A 23,353-nucleotide genomic window follows, 5' to 3' on the forward strand; every position below is an offset into this window, starting at 1 on the left:
TCTCCTGTAAATTACATTGTCATGTATTAGAAAATATTTAATGATATTTGCTTAAGAATAACATTGAAAGGATCTTTTTTAGACAATGCACCTATATAGAAGTTTTGTGATCCCTGTCTAATGATCCTTAGAATATTCAAAAGGAAGTCATACACGATTTTCATAGAAAATTGTCTTAGGTACTCTGTTATTATATGGAGAAAAAACAATAGGTTGTTTAGAAAATTAGCATGTTATATATACTCATATATCTGCAAATAATTACCTCTGGGTAACTAGAAACAGTAATGTGGTATACTTGTTAAATATAAGAACATACATTTCTCTATGCTATGGATGTTTATGTATAGACTTATTAATATTTGTTGAATTCCATTTTCTGATATGATATACATGGTTGAGTTGGATATCAGTAAAGCATTTCTTCTGGCATAAAGCAATTTCTAATCTAGAAAACACAGAGTGGACAGTATGTCTAGAACAAGGATAAGAGTAAAGTCGACTCTATAATTTAATTTTTGATTATAAGTATTTTAAGATATATGCCTCAAGGATTTACAACATAGTAAATGGATCATATTAATATAGTCCATGCAATACTAAAATTCCATGTAATATTAAATACAAACACTCTACAAATAAAGCATTCTATATAATTAAAAAATGTATGTGCATGAATTGGGGGTTATTATACATGTGTAACTATTGTGGGTATGTGTGAGTGTCTGTGCATGTGTGAGTCTGTGAGCGTGTATATGGATGTATCTGTGGGTTTGTTATGAGTGCAAATCAGTGTATATTCCCCTGTGTGAGTATATGTGCATATAGATGCAAGAATGTTTATTTGTGTGTCTCTCTGTATATTTGTTTATTTATGTGAGTGTATATTGTTGTATCTGTGGGCTTGTGTATGTATGTAAGTCTGTGTGCATGCCTTTGTGTCAGTATGTCTGTGCATATACATGTGAGAATGTCTATTTGTGTGTCTTTGTGTATATTCGATTGTGTGAATGTTTATCTCTGCATATAAGTGTATTTGGGGGTTTGTGTGAATGTGTGTATTCTGTGAGTGTGTTTGTTCATTTCTGTGCATCTATATAAAAGTGGGTCAGTGTGTATGTATATGCATGATGAGTGAGTGGGTGTAAATGTTTGAGTGTGTGAGTCTGTCTGAGTATGAGAGACAGAGACAGAGAGACAGAGAGACACACAAGAGAATGTGAGGCAGACACACTCTGAAACAGTGGCACACAGAGAGTGTGTGCACAGAAGCAAGCTTCCTTTATTTTGATGCTGTGGTCAGAGGCACCATACAGGCCTTGTTGATCCACACAGTCATGAGTTCCAGAAATTAAAACCAGCTTATATAGCTTATTCATAAAGATTCTTGTACACACAGTCCTCAGGTTGCCATGACAATCATAGGATAAATAACTACTATACACTGATGAATATATTTACTTTTGATGAAAATTAATATTAGAGTTAGTGAATGTAATATAAAGAATATAACTTAAGTTTTAGCCTTTTAACAATGAAAAAATTTAAAATATACCATCCTCACTATGACTTTTGTAGAGAGGTTTCATCTGTGCAGACCTGACTGTCCTAGAACTGGCTCTGTAGGCTAGGCTGGCCTTGAACTCAGATATGTTTTCACCTCTTCTGTGATTAAACTGGGTTGCACCACTACCAGGTCAAAAAAACACTTCTAATTTAGAAATATTTTGCATTATACTTTACATTTTGATACAAATATTTATGTAAATGGTATAAATAAAATTGAAAAAGATTGTAAAATGAATTATATTAATTTTAACAAACAAACTAAGAGGAACTTGATGCAATAGATGTGTAAATTTCAAACTGAAACTGTATATCTGTGAAATTGTAATTAATGACAGATAGGATGACTATAGAGAGAAACCCTGGAGAGTAGTTTTCTGAGGGTAGCAGTGAAAGAGAAAGCAATGATGGAACGAAACACTTTAGAAGAAAATACCCACACAGAAAAAAATGAGGTAAAGGAAGTGAAAAGAGAATTGGAAAGCAAGGGGAGGGCATTCAGAAAGGAGAAACTTGTGTTGGTCTCTATTTAAGATAGCTGCACACAGCAGGGTTATCAGAGAACCAGGAGGAGGAGACTCAAACACACAGCCCAGAGAGCCATCAGCATCTGCAAGACCCACAATGGCCAGGCTCTGTGCTTTCCTCAGCATCCTGATAGTGATGAGCTGCTGGTCAACCTGCTCTCTAGGATGTGACCTGCCTCAGACTCATAACTTCAGGAAAGCCTTGAGAGTCCTGGTAGAAATGGGGAGACTCTCCCCTGTCTCCTGCCTGAAGCACAGAAAGGACTTTGGATTCCCCTTGGAGAAGATGGATGCCCAGCAGATCCAGAAGGCTCAAGCCATCCCTGTCCTGCAAAATCTGACCCAGGACATCCTGACCATCTTCACACCTGAGGACTCATCTGCTCCTTGGAATGCTCCCCTTGTCCAGTCATTTTGCAGTGACCTCCACCAGCAGCTCAGTGACCTCAAAGCCTGTCTGATGCAGCATGTGGGGATGCAGGAAGCTCCCTTGACCCAGGATGTGAGGAAATACTTCCACAGGATCACTGTCTACCTGAAGGAGAAGAAACACAGCCCCTGTGCCTGGGAGGTGGTCAGAGTAAACGTCTGGAGAGCCCTGTATTCTGCAGTCGAGTTGCTGGAAAGACTGAGAGAGGAGAAGTGAGTCCTGAGGCAAAGTGGGAGGATCTTCTACACTAGAACACTGCGGCTCACATTATAGGCACTCTTTTAAATATGTTCATTTCTTTCAGTATGGATACAATCAACCTTCCTAGATGTTTCAGTGATAGTGAGCAATTATTTTCAATATGTAAAACTGTTTTCTATCTTCATGAATTTGGTTTATTTATTTATAGTTTTATTTATTTATAGTTTTATTTATTTATTTATGTTTTATTAGTACAATTTAAGATATTGATGTTATCTCTTGCAATCCATATTTTTGATATAGCAAATCGTCGTTTGTAAATAAATTATTTGTATTCAAATAAATTTGGATTATAAGACACTTTTGTTTATTTAATTTGATACCTCTTTAACATTATCCAAAATTTTAAAATTAGAGTCTACACTGTAAATATTGTGCAAATAAAGAGTTTCCAAATATCCCAGAGGATAGACACATACACTACACAGTATTTAGACAAACCCTAAATATTTTCAACATCTTCTCTTTAGTATATAGTATTGTTCTGGGTGTATGGACAACATGCTGTGCAGTAGAAAGCCAGAGAATCTTGTTCCTCACATGTCTTAGTCAGCTTTGACCAAATATGCCCTGGATTATGTAGTATCTTATTCCTGTGATCTCACATACCTATCATCTACTATTATCGAGTTTAATTGTTTTGGGTTCTAAATCTAAGTGACATCATGTATAACAAGTAAAAACAGATCAAGAAAAATGACTAACCTTTCTATATAGGACAGAAAAGCAGTCAAGAAGAACCTGGGAATTAATTCCATTCACAATAACCTCATCAACCAGTTCTGAGAATAAATCCCGGTAGGGAAGTTAAATGACTCTAAAACTAACCCTTTAGAACACTAGTATTACTTCTTCGTTTCCTGGAGCTGTCCTCTTCCCATTTGTTCTCTGGCTGTAACACTTCCTCCTCCTTCTTCTTTTCTTTCTCCTATTTCTCCTCCTACTACTTTGCTCCATCTCCTTTGAACTACTAGTTGTTTAAGGCAGAGCACCACCTCATGGAACATGGGTATCAGCTCTCAGGGGCCCCTTCCCTGAGGATGCCTGAATCTCTTTTCCCAGCAGCCATCTACTGCCACAGTTACTCAGCTGCAGGTGGAGTTGCCTCCATTTTTCTCTGCTGATATTTTGTCTGACTTGGTCTAATTCACTCATAGTCACTCACAGCCCACAGAAGTAACTACCCTGTTGTGGTCAAGAAGATGGCTCTGTTGCCATCATGCCCTGACTCTGGCTCTTACAATTCTTCTTCTTCTTCTTCTTCTTCTTCTTCTTCTTCTTCTTCTTCTTCTTCTTCTTCTTCTTCTTCTTCTTCTTCTTCTTCTTCTTCTTCTTCTTCTTCTTCTTCTTCTTCTTCTTCTTCAGTGATTCCTGAAGCCATGAAATTAGTCCTTCATTTTCTCAGTGACCAGCTGTGAGTCTCTGTTCATTGGCAGGGATGGCAAGAGAGTTCTGTGTAAACTCTGGTCAGTGCAGGAACCTCTCTTAGATGTAAGCTCTAATTTCAAATCAGTCATGTGTCAGTCTGAGTCCAGAACTGCTTTTGTTCTTTGTTATCTTCATGGTTCCACATGTATTTTAAAGAAGATACTTCTGAGAGAAATAGTACTGAAAGCTGTATGTGCATTACATTGTCATAGAAGATCAGCTGGTCACAGTCACTTCCACAACATTAACTTATTGATGGCCATAGACCTTGGCCTTTGTATCTTAGTTTCTTACATTTTTGTTACTGCTTTGTTGCTTAGATCACACCTCATTTCCTTTTTCATGTTTCATTTCCATGACATCATTTTTTATGATAGTAGAGAAGAGAAATAGAACAGAATTGTAGACTTAAACCATCAAACCAACTCCTCAGGAAAGATGAAAGAGTAACTGTAAAAGTACAGACAGTGAGGCACTGAAAGCCCTGGCTGTCTATCAGCAGTGACTGAACACTTATGACATCACACATTGGACACAGAAGATAATCACTGAATTTAATTTTCAATCAGAATTGATGGCTGAGGAATATATGTGCATTAGTGACTTAGACTGAACCTTAAGGTGGAATAACAGATAAGTGTATATATTATCTGAATGCATAATGTATAATACCATGAATTTTACATATGTATGTATATATATGTACATATTGTGCACATGCAGCTTTTTCTCTGATAGACTAACTTTTCTTACCTGCTGTGACAGGCCCCATCATTCAGTGTCACTGTCCTTATTTCTCTTTTATTGAAGTTGAAACCCCAGTGTGTGCTCCTTGTTCTCCTCATTAATTCTTTCTCACTGTCCCACTGCTGTCTATCACACCTTGACTTCGGGCGAACTTTTTTTTCTCAGAACTTGTAAACACCATTCAAACCAGAATGAAAGCGTTCAAGGTTTGAATGAAACTCTATATATAAGAATTTCTCCTTATTTTAGACCTAAGACAATGTTCTTCCAATGAACTAATGCTGACTGTTTCAATAAAGAAAAAGAAGAAAAGTAATTCAAGAATAAAAGAGACGGAAAGAAAGGAAGAAAGGAAGGAGGAAGGAAGAAATAAAGCAAGGAGGAAGAAGGGAGGATCAAAGAACAAAGAATAAAACGAGAAAGGAAGGAAGGAAAGAAAAAAAAATAAAACCAAATCTACAGAGAAAACTTAAGTAGAGAGCCACCTACTGGCCCGTCTTGCAAAGAACAAAGAGGCAAGTTCTTTACAGAATTCTCTTTCCTTGCAGGGTCCTCCACACTGAATCAGACTTTCCCCCAGAACTGACTTCAGTGTGAAGGCTCCATTCCCTTGAACATCATCCTAGGAAGGGAAATGCTCTCTGATGCACAGGTCATGTTTAATGGACAAAGGTCAGATAAGCATGAATTAAAAGGTCTTTTGTGTCCTTATCCCTTTCCCTCTATAACCAAAGTCTCTGGAGAAGGCGGAGTGAGTACATACGAAAAGTTTTCTTTTGTGACCGGGTTATCTCACTCAGGATGATAGTTTCAAGTTTCACCCATTTGCCTAGGAATCTCATTGTATTTAATACCTAAGTAGTACTCCATTGGGCATATGTATCACAATTAATGAATCCATTCCTCTGTGGAGGAACATCTGGGTTCTTCCCAGTTTCTGGCTATCATAAATGAGGCTTCTATGAACATTATTGAGCATGTGCCCTTCCTAGATATTGGAGCTACTTTGGGGTGTATGCCCAAAAGTGGTATAGCTAGGTCCTATATCCAATTTTCTGAGGAACTGCCAGACTGATTTCCAGAGTGGTTGTACCAGTTTAAAATCCCACCAACAATGGAGAAGTGTTCCTTTTTCTCCACATCCTCACCAGCATCTGTTGTCACCTGAGTTTTTGATCTTAGCCATTCTGACTGGTGTCAGGTAAAATCTTAGGGTTGTTTTGATTTGAATTTCCCTGATGACTAGGAATGTTGAGCATTTCTTTAGGTGCTTCTCAGCCATTTGATATTTCTCCATTGAGAAGTCTCTGTGTAGCTCTGTACCCCATTTTTAAATAGGATTCTTTGATTCACTAGGGAAAAGCTTCTTGAGTTCCTTGTATATATTAGATACTAGCCATCTATAAGATGTAGGATTGTTGAAGATCTTTTTCCAATCTATTTGTTTCCCTTTTGTCGTTTTGACAGTGTCCTTGGTCTTATAGAAGCTTTGCAGTTTCATAAAATCCCATTTGTCAATTCTTGATCTTAGAGCATAAGCAATTGGTGTTTTGCTCAGGAAAATTTCCCATGTGCCTATGTGTTTTAAGATCTTCCCCACTTTCTGTTCTAATAGTTTCAGTGTACTTTAATTGATGTGGAGGTCTTTGGTCCCCTTGGACTTCAGCTTTGTAAAAGATGATAAGAAGGGATCACTTTGCATTCTTCTGCATGCTGACTGCCAGTTGAACCAGCACCATTTGTTGAAGAGGTCCTTTTTCCATTGAATGTTTTTAGCTCCTTTGTCAAAGATCACATGACCATAGGTGTTTGGGTTTATTTCTGGGTCCTCAATTTGGTTCCATTGATCTACCTGCCTGTCTCTGTACCAATATCAGGCAGTTTTATATCACTATTGACCTATAATGCAGCTTGAGCTCAGAGATGGTGATTCCTCCAAAAGTTTTTTTATTGTTCAGAATGGTTTTTGCTATCCTGGGTTTTTTATTATTCCAAATGAATTTGCAAATTGCTCTTTCCAACTCTATTAATGATTGAATTAGAATTTTTATGGGGATTGCATTGAATCTGTAGATTGCCTTAAGCAAGAGGGCCATTTTCATAAAGCTGATCCTGCCAATCTATAAGCATGGGAGGTCTTTCCATCTTCTGAGGTATTCTTCAATTTCATTCTTTAGAGGCTTGAAGTTCTTGTTGTATAGACCCTTCACTTGCTTGGTTAGGGTCATACCAAGGTATTTTATATTCTTTGTGGCTATTGTAAAGTGTGTTAATTCTCTAATTTCCTTCTCAGCATGATTGTCCTTTGAGTAGAGGATAGCTACTGGTTTGTTTGACTTAATCCTATATTCAGCCACTTTGCTGAATGTGTTTATAAGCTGTAAAAGTTCTCTGGTGGAATTTTTTTTGGGCACTTAAGTATACTATCACATCATCTGCAAAAAGTGATATTTTGACTTCTTCCTTTCCAATTTGTATCTGTTTGACCTCTTTTTGTAGTCTTATTGCTCTGGCTATTACTTAAAGGACTATATTGAATAGGTAGAAAGAGTGGACAACCTTGTCCAGTCCCTGATTTTAGTGGGATTGCTTCAAGTTTCCCACCAATTACTTTGATGCTGGTTACTGGTTTGCTGTATATTGATATATTGATTCTTTCTTTGTTTCGATCCTTTGTTATTTTGACTATTATGTGTTGGGAAGAATTTCTTTTCTGGTCCAGTCTAACTGGGGTTCTGTAGGCTTCTTGAATGTTCATGGTCATCTTTTTTTAGGTTAGGGAAGTTTTATTCTATAATTGTGTTGAAGATGTTTACTGTGCCTTTCAGTTGATATACTTATCCCTCTTCTATACCTATTTATCCTTAGGTTTGGTCTTCCGATTGTGTCCTGGATATCCTGGATGATTTTCCCAAAATATTTTTGAATTTTGCATTTCCTCTGATTGTTGTATCAGTAATTTCTATGTTATCTTCTGCTCCTGAGAATTTTCTCCTCCATATCTTGTATTTTGTTGGTGATGCTAGCATCACCTCCCGATTACTTTTCTAGGTTTTCCAAATTTAGTTTTGACTCCTTTAGTTTTTTCGTCATTGTTTCCATTTCTGCTCTCAGTTCCTTCACCTGTTGTTTGTGCTTTCCTTTAGCTCTTTAAGTGATTTTTGTGTCTTCTCTTAAAGGGCTTCAACTTGCTTTTGTGTATTTTCCTGTACTTCTTTAAGTGTGTTGCTTATGTGCTTCTCAAAATTCTCCATTATTACAATGAATTATGATTTTAAGTCTAAATCTTGTTTTTCTGGTGAGTTGGGATATCCAGTATTTTCAGTGGTGGGAGAACTGGGTTCTGATATTGCCAGGTTGTTTTGGTTTCCGTTTCTTAGAGTCCTGTGCTTGACTCTTGCCATCTTGTTATAGGTGACCTTGCTGTCTCTTACTGGAGCTTGTCTCTCTTGTGGGTCTGTGGGACCATGGTCTCTTAGAGGAAGATTGTTTCTGAGTATATCTCTCTCAGGGTAGGTTGTGAATTCCTATGGCAGATCCCAGTCCTGATGTACCTGGCCCTGGTCTGGCCCTGGTCCAGTAGTGTGCACTTCCAGGCAGTACCTCTGCCTGTACCCGGAGTTCTGTGTGGCCTCTTCCAGGGTAGAATGTGGACAGAAGATGTTGACTCACCCTTCCACTTAGAATGCAAAAAGCTCCTACAGCTTTTCCAAGCTCCCTGGGACCTATGGGCAGGTAGACCACTGGTCATGATGAAAGTGAGCTGGGTCTCAGGTTTTCTATTAAATTCCATAATAATTTTATTTCATAATAAATTCCAACCATCTGTTTACGTCCCAAAACTGTGCTCTACTTACAATTATAAGTCTGTAATATTGTGAGTCCAAGGCTGAAGATTCTTGTACTTGTTCTTTTGTTTTTCGGTATTGCTACACAGCTTGTTCTTTCTTTATAATAATAGTCAATTTAATGAGCTACAAAATATCTCTATTACATGCTGTATGTCCAAATTTGTGTGTGTGTACAGTGGGGCCAGATGTCAATCAATATCCGGTTTTTACCTCATTTTCTGTGACAGAATCTCCCACTTAACAAAGGGCTCATCCTTGCAGCTAGACTGACTGTCCTGTTTCCAAGTGATGGCTGTCCTTAGATGTAAAACTGAGTACATGCGAAATTACCTAAAAGCCCTAACATAGGTTCACACCTATGAGATTGCTTTGCTAAACATGAAGTGGGAAAATCCACCTTTAATGAGAATCTATTTAATGGGAAGACAAAACTTGAAGTAGGATCTTTGATGTATAAAGACTCATCTTTACTCTGTGCCAGGCTTTCTGCTGTAGCCTATGTCAATATAGGAAAGAAGGGTTCTTTTGCTGTTTGCCTGTGTGCTTATTCCTTGATAGCAATTCATTCCTTCACTGACATTAGAGCATAATTTTATTGCAATGTGGCACAGAGTAAATACCAGTTAAGAAATTCACCCTAGTGTAAAATTACTGAATTCTTTGAACTTAAACTCATAGGCAGACATTTTCTAAATTGAATAGACCTCATTCTGTAAGCCATTCTAATACCACACATACACATGTGTGTGTATGCATGTATACATGATTAGAAAGAGTAGAAGAGAGAAATTCTTCCTATAAATTCAACTTCTCTTGAAAACACTGACTAGTACAGTATCTCAAATACATGTCTGTGTCTCCATTCAATGTGAGGATGACAGGCATACGCTCCTCTACAGGCCTTTCCATGGATTCTGAGAAACCAATCAGCTATCTCTGCTTTTACTGGAAGAAAGTTCCTGACTGAGCAAGAAAGTTCCTGACCCATTGAGCATTTTAAGTATTAAGCCTCCACAATTTTACAATATTTGTGTTTGAGAAAGTACAAGCTACAGCGACATTCAGAAAAAAATAAGTGACAAATAATGACACTGGTATTTAACTTGTAAAAAGGAAGATTCTGGTGTCTGATACAGGAAATGAAATAAGGAAGGCAGATTTTCTTATTCTGCAGTTTAGTGAGATGGAGTTGTTGTGCTGAATCTTATACTCTCTGAAATGATACAAAGAAAAGAAGAAAAATGTGGGTCTATAAGCAGACACTGTGGTGTGCATACAGGTCAGTTGGGATTATAAATCAACCTGAATTGCTTTTGTGAAGTGCTTTGGAGTCAAGAATGTGCAAGAGCCTGGTGGATTTCTTTGAGGTAAAGCAAACTTCAGATTGCTTGAACAAGATTTGAAAGTGATAGTCAGAGGCAGAGGTAGCCACAAGATCATGTTCAAATAGAACAAATAAAATCAGAAGAACATTCCATGCACTGAAAGTTAAAATCATGGAAAAGCTGCTATAAACACTGAACAAAAAAGCTCAGTCCTGAAGCATTCACAGTGTCAAAGACAAATGCAGCCAGAGGTTTACAGACAACTAGAGGCAATTTTTTTACAAATGAATGAGTGTATGAATGTGTAATTGTGTGTTTGTGTATATGTGAGAAATGGAGAAATATGGAGAAATAGAGAAATAATCATAGAGAGATAGATAGTTGATCCATAGATTCATAGATCCATAGATAGATAGATATATAGATAGATAGATAGATGATAGATAGATAGATGATAGATAGATAGATGATAGATAGATAGATAGATGATAGATAGATAGATAGATAGATGATAGATAGATAGATAGATAGATAGAGAGATAGATAGATAGATAGATAGATACATAGAAGGATGCACAGGCCTGCAGTGCTGTGAATGCAGTGATGAGGGCTCCTGCACATGCATTGGTTCTCTACTGCAACTGTGGGTTCCAGGAATCACACTCAGTTCATCAAGTCTAACAGCAAACCTTTTTGCACCCTGTGTCCTCCTAATGGCACTAAATTATCAAATAAATGACTAATATACAGTGATTATTAAATCAAGTTGTATATAGTATTATATTATATTTAATGAAGGCAACATTAAGAACCCAATGCTAGTACTTTAAATATTTTAAAGAACATCTTTATTTTAATGTATATCAATTAAAATAAATTTGCAAACCTGTCAAATATTTTGATTTAAATACTTTGTAAATGATATAAATAAAAAGTAATTAATTGCAAGATCAATTTAGTTCATATTTATAGAATATTTTTAAGGAAATTATGATTTCCAAAAATATGAATATTTGAAACAAAGACAGTTTAACAGTGCTACAGCATTTAATGAAAATTCAAATTAGAAAAAGAAAACCTGGAAAAAACCTTCTGGTGAGGAGCAGGGAAGAAGAAACAATAAAAAAAAACCTCAATTTAGAAAAATGTGCAGACACAAGCAGAGAATGAGTTAAAGAAAGTGAAATGATAATTGGAAAGTTAGGGGAGGCATTCAGAAAGTAAAAATAAGTGTTTACCTCATTTAAGACACATCAACCCAGGATCGTCTTCAGAGAACCTAGAGGGGAGGGATTGGGACCAAACAGCTCTGAGGACCAAAACCATTGGCAACTTTCACCATGGCTAGGCTCTGTGCTTTCCTGATGGCCCTGGTGGTGATGAGCTACTGGTCAACCTGTTCTCTAGGCTGTGACCTGCCTCACACTCATAACCTCATGAACAGGAGAGCCTTGACACTCCTGGCACAAAAGAGGAGACTCTCCCCTGTCTCCTGCCTGAGGACAGAAAGGACTTTGTATTCCCTCTGGAGAAAGTGGATGCTCAGCAGATCCAGAAGGCTCAAGCCATCCCTGTCCTGAGTGAGTTGACCTATCAGGTCCTGACCATCTTCACATCAAAGGACTCATCTGCTGCTTGGGATGCACCCCTCCTAGACACATTCTGCAATGCTCTCCACCAGAAGTTGAATCTCTTGCAAGACTGTCTGATGCAGCCTGTGGGGATGCAGGAACCTCCCTTGACCCAGGCTGTGAGGAAATATTTCCAAAGGATCACTGTCTACCTGAGGGAGAAGAAACACAGCCCCTGTGCCTGGGAGGTGGTCAGAGCAGAAGTCTGGAGAGCCCTGTCTTCCTCAGCCAGGATGCTGCAAAGACTCAGAGAAGAGAAGTGAACCCTGAGCCAAAGCGGAGAGGATTCTTCTGGACTAGAACTCTGTCGCTCTCTGCTCAGAATCTGCCATCTCAGAACTCTCACTCATTTTGGCAGGAATTCTAACAATTTGTCAAAATGTTTTTGTAAAAGTATTTGTTCTCTTTCTATTTTGTTTTCTGTATGTATTCAGATATGTACGTGTGAGTTTGTATGCATGTATTTATTTATCTATCTATCTATCTATCTATTTATCTATCTATTTATTTATTTCCATGTTTATTTAGTCACCTATTTAACTATTTATATGATGTAACATTTATTGTTGCATAATTTGTTACAGAACTGTTTTCTATAAATTATTACTAAATGCAACTTGTTTTGTTTGTACATTCTTTAATTATTTTTAACAAATTGTTTAAACTGGTGTTTTTCAGCAAAGAAGTCTTTGCATAACCCAGCTGCCAAGTATTGTAGATGTATATGACATTGCATTGCCTTCAGGCGATTAGCTATACCTGTCTCTTGCTTCTCATTCATTTATGGTTAATTCCTAAGTCTTTTTCTCCTGTCTTTCGTATATTTCTGAATGCACAGACAGCACACTGTGCATGGATCAGGCATCATATGCTGCTCCTGTCAAACTGTGTAAAGGGACTGGTATTTGCATGAGTGTATCTGAGGTGTCTGTGTTTGTGTGTGTGCATGCTATATCTCAAAGTAAGAGTAATGGGATTTCAGACAGAGACACAAGGATAAAGACCCTGTTCTCTTTGTACTAGCAAAATAGACATACTCCCTGGATTCCTACATTTCTTTCATCTTCCTAATCATTTGAAAATCACACTTCAGTCACCTATGTAGATTGTCAGGAATGACAGAAACAGAGGTATTAGAAGCCTATGGAGACCCAGCAGATGGAAGGGCACTGAGAAAGTCTGCAAAGCTAATGAAACCATCACCACTGTTAGCAGACTTAGATGGCAAGGGGACTTTGAACCCAAGTGTATGTCAGTGTAAACCCTGGACACATAAAAATCTACGGTTATCAACAGCTTGAAAGCAAATATTCCAGTTAGATACAATTTCTTTCTCCACAAGCAAACAAGTGACTTTTTCATTCTCATAGTGAGAAGGGCTGTTCTAAATATATAAAATCACACATAGAAGACTTACTGTTGCAGTTAAATAAATTAAATCTATTCCAAACTTTGAAAGTGAGTACAATGACTTTGGTATCTGAGGTACATGTTAATGACTGCAGATCCCTTACTGCTGTGAGGTCATATTGAGAAGCTAGAACTGCTCTACTGTGATTCGATAAGGGCATTGAGAATGGGATTGACTCATATACACTATCCTGAGCATAATTATAAACATTGCATGTTGATTTGTATGGTTTTAATAGTACTCAAGCCACAGATTCTGAGATTTCAAGCATTGAAATAAAAATTTCAGATACTCACCATATGTTTTGGCTTGGATAAAAAATACCATTTGGTTTCTACATGTCAGAGGTTGGTATTCAGGACAGCAGCATTCACAGGACACCGGAGACTTCATCACATCCTCCAGGAACAAAATTTATTGATGAAAAGTTATTGATTTCAGATGAGTAGTCTACTAGGTGGTAAGGCTTTGCTGAAGGAAGGGTAGGAGCCTCCATCCTAATTACAAACTTTGCCTGTCTGCCTCTTGGAGACAATGTAATGAGGAAATTTTGGACACATGGTCTTCCCACTATGCAATGGATTCAGAAATCCATGGAGTTAATAGTCTAAAGTTATGAGACAAAATACATAAAAATTTAAGCCTTGAAACTTTAAGTATCTTACTACTTACTCTTGAGTTTGTTTATAAGTGTCTCTGTGTGTGCCTGTGTCTGTGTGTGTGCCTGCATGTGTTTATCTATGTGAGTATGTCTATGTGCCTGTGAGTCACTCAGCATGTTTATATGTAATTGCGTGTGTGCCTGTATAAGTGTGTGTTGGTTTCCATATATTTGAGTATGTATTCATGTGAATTTGTTAAGGATATGCATGTGCATGTTTGCAAAGTTTTGTGAGTGTTTGTGAGAATGTCTGAAAATTCGTGCATATGTGTATTTTTCTATGCCTGTATGAGTGTTTATGTTTCAATGATGTGTGTATGTGGAAATCTGTGAATACATGGGTGAGTGTGTGTTTAAGTATTTGTCCACTGTGTTTTCATGTATTGAAAACTGTCTTATATGAGAGAGTAAAAATGTGTGTGCATGAATTGGGGGTTATTATACATGTCTAACTATTGTGGGAATGTGTGAGTGTCTGTGCATGTGTGAGTCTGCCAGTGTGTATATGGATGAATCTGTGTGTTTGTTATGTGTGCAAATCTGTGTGTAATCCCCTGTGTGAGTATGTGTGCGTATAGATACAAGAATGTTTATTTGTGTGTCTCTCTGTATATTTGTTTATGTATGTGAGTGTGTGTATTGTATCTGTGGGTTTGTGTATGTATGTAAGTCTGTGTGCATGCCTTTGTGTCAGTATGTCTGTGCATTTACATGTGAGAATGTCTATTTGTGTGTCTCTGTGTATATTTGTTTGTGTGAATGTTTATCTCTGTATATAAGCATATTTGGGGGTTTGTGGGAATGTGTGTATTATGTGAGTGTGTTTGTTCATTTCTGTGCATCTGTATATAAGAGTGGGTCTGTGTGTATGTATATGCATGATAAGTGTGTGGTTGTAAATGTTTGAGTGTGTGAATCTGTATGAGTGTGAGAGACAGAGACCGAGAGACAGAGAGACACACAGAGAGAATGTGAGGCAGACACACTCTGAAACAGTGGCACACAGAGAGTGTGTACACAGGGGCAAGCTTCCTTTATTTTGATGTTGTGGTCAGAGGCACCATATAGGCCTTGTTGGTCCACACAGTCATGAGTTCCAGAAATTAAACCAGCTTATAAAGCTTGATCATAAATATTCTCGTACACACAGCCCTCAAGTTGCCATGACAATCAAAGGATAAATAGCTACTGTACACTGATATATATATTTACTTTTGATGAAAATTAATATTAGAGTTAGTGAATGTAATATAAGAAAATAACATAAGTTTTAGCCTTTTAACAATGAAAAAATATTTAAATATACCATTACATCAATATTACTTTTGTAGAGAGAGGTTTCATCTGTGCAGTCCTGACTGTCCTAGAACTGGCTCTGTAGGCTAGGCTGGCCTTGAACTCAGATATGTTTTCACCTCTTCTGTGATTAAACTGGGTTGCATCACTACCAGGTCAAAACAACACTTCTAATTTAGAAATATTTTGCATTATACTTTACATTTTGATACAAATATTTATATAAATGATATAACTAAAATTTAAAAATAATTGTAAAATGAATTACATTAATTTTAAAAACTAAGAGGAACTTGATGAAAAGGATGTTTGAATTTCAAACAGAGTGTATATCTATGGAATTGTAGTTAATGACAGATAGTGGGAATATAAAGAGAAACCCTGGAGAGTAGTTTTCTGAGGGCAGAAGTGAAAGAGAAAGCAATGATGAAACCAAACACTTGAGAAGAAAATACAGAAGAAAGTGAGGTAAAAGAAGTGAAAAGGGAATTGGAAAGCAAGGGGAGGGCATTCAGAAAGGAGAAACTTGTGTTGGTCTCTATTTAAGATAGATGCACACAGCAGGGTTATCAGAGAACCAGGAGGAGGAGACTCAAACACACAGTCCAGAGAGCCATCAGTATCTGCAAGACCCACAATGGCCAGACTTTGTGCTTTCCTCAGCATCCTGATAGTGATGAGCTGCTGGTCAACCTGCTCTCTAGGATGTGACCTGCCTCAGACTCATAACTTCAGGAAAGCCTTGAGAGTCCTGGTAGAAATGGGGAGACTCTCTCCTGTCTCCTGCCTGAAGCACAGAAAGGACTTTGGATTCCCCTTGGAGAAGATGGATGTCCAGCAGATCCAGAAGGCTCAAGCCATCCCTGTCCTGCAGAATCTGACCCAGGACATCCTGACCATCTTCACACCAGAGGACTCATCTGCTCCTTGGAGTGCTACCCTTGTCCAGTCATTTTGCAGTGACCTCCACCAGCAGCTCAGTGACCTCACAGTCTGTCTGATGCAGCCTGTGGAGATGCAGGAAGCTCCCTTGACCCAGGATGTGAGGCAATATTTCCACAGGATCACTGTCTACCTGAAGGAGAAGAAAAACAGCCCCTGTGCCTGGGAGGTGGTCAGAGTAAACGTCTGGAGAGCCCTGTATTCTGCAGTCGAGTTGCTGGAAAGACTGAGAGAGGAGAAGTGAGTCCTGAGGCAAAGTGGGGAGGATCTGCTACACTAGAACACTGCGGCTCACATTATACAATCTCTTTTAAATATGCTCATTTCTTCCAGTCAACATGCCAAGATGTTTCAGTGATATTGAGAAATTATTTTCAACATGTAAACCTGATTTGTATCTGCAACGATTTGTTTTATCTCTTGCTCTCTCTCTATTTATTTATTTATTTATTTATTTATGTTTTATTAGTATAATTTAAGATATTTATGTTATCTCTTGCCATCTTATATTTTTGATATAGCAAGTCATCATTTGTAATTAAATTATTTTGTATTCAAATAAATTTTTTAAGACACCTTGGATTATTTTATTTGGTATCTTTTTAATATAAATATTTTTAACATTAGGGTCCAAACTCTAAATATTGTACAATAGAACAGTTTTCAAAAATTCCAGATGATAGACCCATACATTGAACAGTCTTTAGACAAACCCTACATATTTTCATCATTTTCCTTCTAGTATATATTATTGTTTTGGATGTATAGACAGCATGCTGTGCCATAGAAAGCCAAAGAATTTGCTCCTGATATTACTTAGTCAACTTTGACCAAATATGTCTGTATGTCTGGGATTATTTAACATCTAATTTCTGTGTTCTCACATACCTGTCATCAACACTTACCATTGATGAGTTTATTTTTTTAGGTTCTAAATATGAGTGAGATCATGTATTGCAAAAAAAAAAAAAAAAAAAAAAAAAAAACAGATCAAGAAAAACGACTAGTCTGTCTATATAGGACAGAAAAGCAAGTCAAGAAGAACCTGGGAATTAACTCCATTCATAATAACCACATAAACCAGTCCTGGGAATAAATTCCAGTCAGGAAATGAAATGACTCTAAAATTAACCCTTTGATACACCACTAAAACTTCTTTATTTCTGGGATATGTCCTCTTCCCATTTCTTACTTCTCTGTCTATTGCACTTCTTCCTCCTCTTCCTCTTTGTCCTCCTCTTCCTCCTCTTCCTCTTGTCCTCCTCCATGTCCTCTTCTTCTCTTTCTCCTCCATCACATTCTACTATTTTGCTCCATCTTCTTTGATCTACTATTTGTTTACAGCACAGCACCACCTCATGGAACATGGGTATCAGCACTCAGGAGCACAAACCCTGAGGTACCCTGAATCTCTTTTCCCAGCAGCCATCTGCTGCCACAGTTCCTCAGCTGAAGGTGGAGTTGCCTCCATTTTTCTCTGCTAATATTTTGTCTGACTTGCTCTCATTCATAGTCACTCACAGCCCACAGGAGTAACTACCCAGTTGTGGTCAAGAACACGGCTCTGCTGCCATCATGCCCTGCCTCTGGCTCTTACAATTCTTCTTCTCCCTCATCTTCAGTGATTCCTGAGGCCATGAAATCAGCGCTTCATTTCATCAGTGACCAGTTGTGAGTCTCTGTTCATTGGCAGGGATGGCAAGAGAGTTCTGTGTAAGCTCTGGCCGGTGCAAGAACCTCTCTTAGATGTAAGCTCTAATTTCAAATCAGTCATGTGACAGTCCTAGTCCAGCACTGCTTTTGTTCTTTGTTATCTTCATGGTTCCACATGTATTTTAAAGAAGATACTTCTAAGAGAAATAGTACTGAAAGCTGTATGTGCATTACATTTTCACTGAAGATCAGCTGGTCACAGTCACTTCCACAACATCATCTTATTGATGGCCATAGATCTTGGCCTTTTCAACTTAGTTTCTTAGTTACTGCTTTGTCGCTTAGATAACACATCAGTTCCTTTTTCAGGTTTCATTTCCAATTCCATCATATTTTTTGGTTCAATCCACAAACCAACCTCAGCGTTTTCTTTCTATGACAGTAGAGAAGAGAAATAGAACATAATTGTGGACTTCAACCATCAAACCAACTCCTCAGGAAAGATGAAAGAGTAACTGTGAAAGTACAGACAGTGAGGCACTGAAAGCCCTGGCTGTCTATCAGCAGTGACTGAACACTTCTGCCATTAGACACAATAGACACAGAAGATAATCACTGAATTTAATTTTCAATAAGAACTCATGCCCGAGGAATATATGGGCTTCAGTGACTTAGACTGAACCTGAAGGTGGAATTACAGATAAATGCATATTTTATATATGATATTCTAAATGTTTGATTTAAAATACCATTAATTTTATATATGTGTAGTTGGTTTTGTACATATGTACATATTCTCTCTGATAGACTCACAGTCCCTACTCTCACAGACCCTATATTTTAGTGTCACTGTCCTTATTACTCTGTCTAGTGCAGGAAGCTCCAGTGTGTGCTCCTTGTTCTTTTCATGACAGCTCTGTTCACTGTCCCACTGCTGACCATCACACCTTGACTCCTTGTGAACATTTTTTTTTTCTGAAAACATATAACCACCATTGAAACCAAAGTCAAGGAGGTCAAGGTTTGAATGAAACTCTCATGTATACAAATTTTCTCTTAATTTTAGATCTTAGACAAAGTGTTTCTAATGGCCTAAAGCTGAGTGTTTCAATAAAGAAAAAGAAAAAAAAAAGAGAAAGGAAGAAAGGAAGGAAGAGGAAGCAAGGAAGAGGAGTGAAGGTAAAAAGAATAAAGTAGAAAACAAAGAAAAAAGGAAGGCAAGAAAGAAAAAGAAAACCACATCTTCAATTATGAGAAAAGTTAAGAGAAAAAGAGAGACACCTACTGCTCTGGCCTATAAAGAACAAACAGGCAAGTTCTGTACAGAATTCTGTTTCCTTGCAGGGTCCTCCACACTGAATCAGACTTTACCCCAGAAGAACTGAATTCAGAAAGACTCCATTTCCTTCAAAGTCATCTTGGAATGGGAAATTGTGTCACATCCACAAGTCATGTCTAATGAAGAATGGACAGATAAATATGAATAGAAAGGTCTTTTATGTCTTTCCCCCTCACCTTCAATAACCAAAGTTCTCGGGAGATGGAGGTGTCTGTGTGCAGTCACCTTAGTTGTGATTCACCAAACTCACATCATTTTTATCAATAGGTAATGCAATGTGGATTCCCTCAGGAGAAAGTGGATGCTCAGCAGATCCAGAAGGCTCAAGCCATCCCTGTCCTGAGTGAGCTGACTCAGCAGGTCCTGACCATCTTCACATCAAAGGACTCATCTGCTGCTTGGGATGCACCCTCCTAGACACATTCTGCAATGCTCTCCACCTGCTGCTGAATGTCCTGCAAGCCTGTCTGATGCAGCAGGTGGGGGTGCAAGAAGCTCCCCGGACTCAGGAAGACTCCCTGCCAGCTGTGAAGAAATACTTCCACAGGATCACTGTCTACCTGAGAGAGAAGAAACATAGCTCCTTTGCCTTGGAAGTGTTCAGAGCAGAAGTCTGGTGATCCCTATCTTTCTCAGTCAACATATTGCAAAGACTCAGCGAAGAGAAAAAGTGAGTCCTCATCCAAAGTGGAGAGGATTCTTCTGGACTAGAACATTGTATCTCTTTGCTCAGATTCTGCCATCTAAAAACTGTCACTCATTTTGGCAGTAATTCAAACAATTTGTTTAAATGTTTCTGTGAAGGCATTTGTTCTCTCTCCATTCAGTTCTCTGTATGTATTCATGTATGTGTTTGTGTGTGTATATATGTATGCAAGTACTTTTTTATATTTATTTATGTGTTTATTCACCTATTTAACCATTTAATTGGTGTAACATATATTGTATCATAATGTGGTACAAATATGTTTTTTATAAATCATTACTAAATGTAACTTGCTTGTTTGTTCATTCTTTAATTATTAAAAAAAAAATATTGGTTCTACCTGCTCCCTGAGCTGACCATGTGCCACAGTGCTCTGAATTCTGACCATGTTGGTAGAGAACTGGTAACCCAGAAGTGCTGACATATCTGAGAGCACAGGTAGGAACCCTTCTGGAGCCTTCAGGACACAGGAATCTACATGCAACTTGAAACATGATCCTTTCTGTTTCTTTCTGTGCCCTGAGCTCACCCTGTGCCACAACTCTCTGTACCTAGAACCTGTTGGAAGATAGCTGGTTCCCCAGTATTGCTGACACAAATGCTTACAGGTGGGTCAAGTCACTGTCAGAATCAGCAAGACTAGCTAACACTAGAGATAAGCACATGACCAGAGGCAATTCCAAGAGCCTAAGCAACAGAAACCAATGTCACTTGGCATAATCTGAACCCTGTTCCCACACTGCAGAAAGTCCTAGATACCCCAAGACACCGGAAAAGCAGAATTCTGTTTTAAATCACAACTCAAGATGATGTTAGAGTAATTTAAGAAGGTCATAAATACCTCCCTTAAAAATAGAATATAACACAGGTAAACAGGTAGATGCCCTTAAAAAGGAAATATAAACATAAACCAAACAGATGAAGGAATTGAACAAAACTATCCAGGAACTAAAAACGGAAATAGAAACAATAAATAAATCACAAAGGGAGATAGCCCTGGAGATCGAAAACCTAGGAAAGAGATCAGGAGTCATAAACATGAGCATCAAAAGAGATAAGAGAGAATCTAAGGGTCAGAAGATAACATAGAAAACATTGTCAAAACATCAAAGAAAATGCAGAATGCAAAAAGCTCCTAACCCAAAACATCCAGATAATCCAGGACACAATTTTAAGATCAAACTTAAGGATAACAGATATATAGAGAACAAAAATTCTCAACTTAAAGGGCCAGTAAATATCTTCTACAAGATCATAGAAGAAAGTTTCCCCAACATAAAAAAGAGATTCCCATAAACACAAGAATCCTACAGAAACCAGAATAGATTGCACCAGAAAAGAAATTTCTCCTGTCACATAATAGCCAAAACACCAAATGCACAAAACCAAGAATATTAAAAAGCATGAAGGAAAAAAGGTCAAGTAACTTATAAAGGCAAACTAATCAGAATTACACCAGACTTCTTAACAGAGTCTATGAGAGCTGCAAGATTCTGGGCAGATGTAATACAGATCCTAAGAGAACATAAATGCCAGCCTAGGCTACTATATCCACCAAAACTCTCAACTAATATAAATAAAGAAATCAAGATATTCCATGACAAAACCAAATTTACACAATATCTCTTCACAAATCCAGCCCTACAAAGAATAATAGGAAGAAAACTTTAACACAAATAGGAAAACTGCACCCTAGAAAATGCAAGAAGTAAGCTTCTTTCAACTAAACCCCCCAAAATAGTCACATAAACATAATTACACACCTAACAACAAAAATAACAGGAAGCAACAATTATTGGTTTCTAATATCTCTCAACAACAATAAACTTAATTCCCCAATAAAAGATGTACACTAACACACTAGATATATAAAGAGGACCCAACATTTTGCTGCATACAAAAAAACACATGTCACTGAAAAAGGCATACATTACCTCAGATTAAAAGGCTGAAAAACTATTTTCTAAGTAAATAGTCCCAAAAACAAGCTAGAGGAGTAGAATATACCTTTTTCTCAGCACCTCATGGCATCTTCTCCAAAATTGACCATCTAATCAGTCATAAAACAGACCTGAAAAGATACTAAAAGATTGAAATAATCCCATATATCCTATCAGATCATTATGGACTAAGACTAGTCTTCAATAACAACAAAAACAACAGATAGCACACACATAAATAGAAGCTGAACCATCTTTACTCAAAAATAACTTTGTCAAGGAAGAAATAAAAAATTAAAGACATTTTAAAATTTAATGAAAACGAAGACGCAATAAACCCAAACATATGGGACACAGTGAAAGCATTGCTAAGACGAAGACTCTTAGCTCTGGTTGCCTCCAAAAAGAAAGGAAAGAGATCATAAACTAGCATCTTGACATCACATCTAATGCTCTAGAACAAAAAGAAGCAAATACACCCAAAGGAGTTGTTAGGAAATAATCAACTCAGGACTGAAATCAATCACGTAGAAACAAAAAGAACTATACAAAGAATCAATAAAACCAGGAGCTGGTTCTTTGAGAAAATAAACAAGATTGATAAACCCTTAGCAAGACTAACTAGAGGGCATAAAGAGTGTATCCAAATTAACAAAAGCAGAAATGAAAAGCTCCCTTTAACATAACAGAAACTGAGAAAATTCAAGAAATCATATGAGCATACTATCAAAGTTCATACTCAACAAGACTGGAAAAATCTGGATTAAAAGGATAATTTTCTAGACAGATATCAGGTACAAAAGTTAAATCAGGATCAGATAAACCGTTTAAACAGTCCCATAAACCCTAAAGAAATAGAAGCAGTCACTAAAAATCTCCCAACCAAACAAAGACCAGGACCAGATGGGTTCAGTGCAGAATTCTATCAGACTTTCATAGAAGACCTAATAACAATACTTTCCAAACTATTCAACAATTTAGAAACAGAACTTTTATAAAGACAAAATTATTCTTACACCAAAGCCACAAAGACCCAACAAACAAAGTAATCTTCAGACCAATTTCCCTTATAAATATCAATGCAAAAATACTCAATAAAATTCTTCCAAACTAATCCAAGAACACATCAAAACAATTATCTGTCATGATCCAGTAGGCTTTGTTCCAAAGATGCCAGGATGGTTCATTATATGAAAATCCATCAATGTAATTCATTATATAAAGAAACTAAAAAAAGAAAAACCACATGATCATCTCATTAGATTCTGAGAAAGCATTTGAAAAAATTCAACACCTCTTCATGTTAAAAGTCTTGGAAAGATTAGGACTTCAAGGTCCATACCTAAACTTAGTAAAAGCAAAATACAGCAAACTTGTAGTCAACATCAAAGTAAATGAATAGGAACTTGAAGCAATCCCACTACAATTATGGACTAGAGAAGGATATTCAATCTCTCCCTACCTAGTCAATATAACACCCCAAGTCCTCGACAGAGCAATTAGACAGCACAAGTAGGTCAAAGGGCTACAAATTGAAAGGGAAGAAGTCAAAATATCACTATATGCAGATGATATATGACTGAAAAATTCCACCAAAGAACTTCTACAGCTGATAAACATCTTCAGCAAAGTGGCTGGA

General features: G+C 37.4%; 1 protein-coding gene and 2 pseudogenes across 3 annotated transcripts in view; all 3 read left to right on the top strand.

The window, feature by feature from the left end:
• Positions 1-2,190: 2,190 nt before the first annotated feature.
• Positions 2,191-2,739, top strand: LOC308424619 (interferon alpha-1-like; the record flags this gene model as incomplete). The annotated part of the gene is made up of 1 exon (XM_080921683.1): positions 2,191-2,739. One exon carries the CDS (start codon positions 2,191-2,193, stop codon positions 2,737-2,739), a length of 549 nt encoding a protein of 182 aa, XP_080777809.1.
• An 8,736-nt stretch (positions 2,740-11,475) lies between these two features.
• LOC308424004 (interferon alpha-12-like) lies at positions 11,476-12,029 on the top strand (annotated as a pseudogene). The gene has a single exon. The product of its transcript is annotated as an interferon alpha-12-like (transcript).
• A 3,742-nt stretch (positions 12,030-15,771) lies between these two features.
• The window catches only part of LOC308424003 (interferon alpha-12-like), a 47,182-nt pseudogene continuing 39,600 nt past the window's right edge, over positions 15,772-23,353 (top strand). Inside the window, exons 1-2 of the transcript in view lie at positions 15,772-15,954; positions 19,360-19,640. The product of the transcript in view is annotated as an interferon alpha-12-like (transcript). The remainder of the gene's footprint in view (positions 15,955-19,359; positions 19,641-23,353) is intronic.

This window comes from Micromys minutus (genome assembly GCF_963924665.1).
Source record: "Micromys minutus genome assembly, chromosome: 9".
NCBI lineage: Eukaryota > Metazoa > Chordata > Mammalia > Rodentia > Muridae > Micromys > Micromys minutus.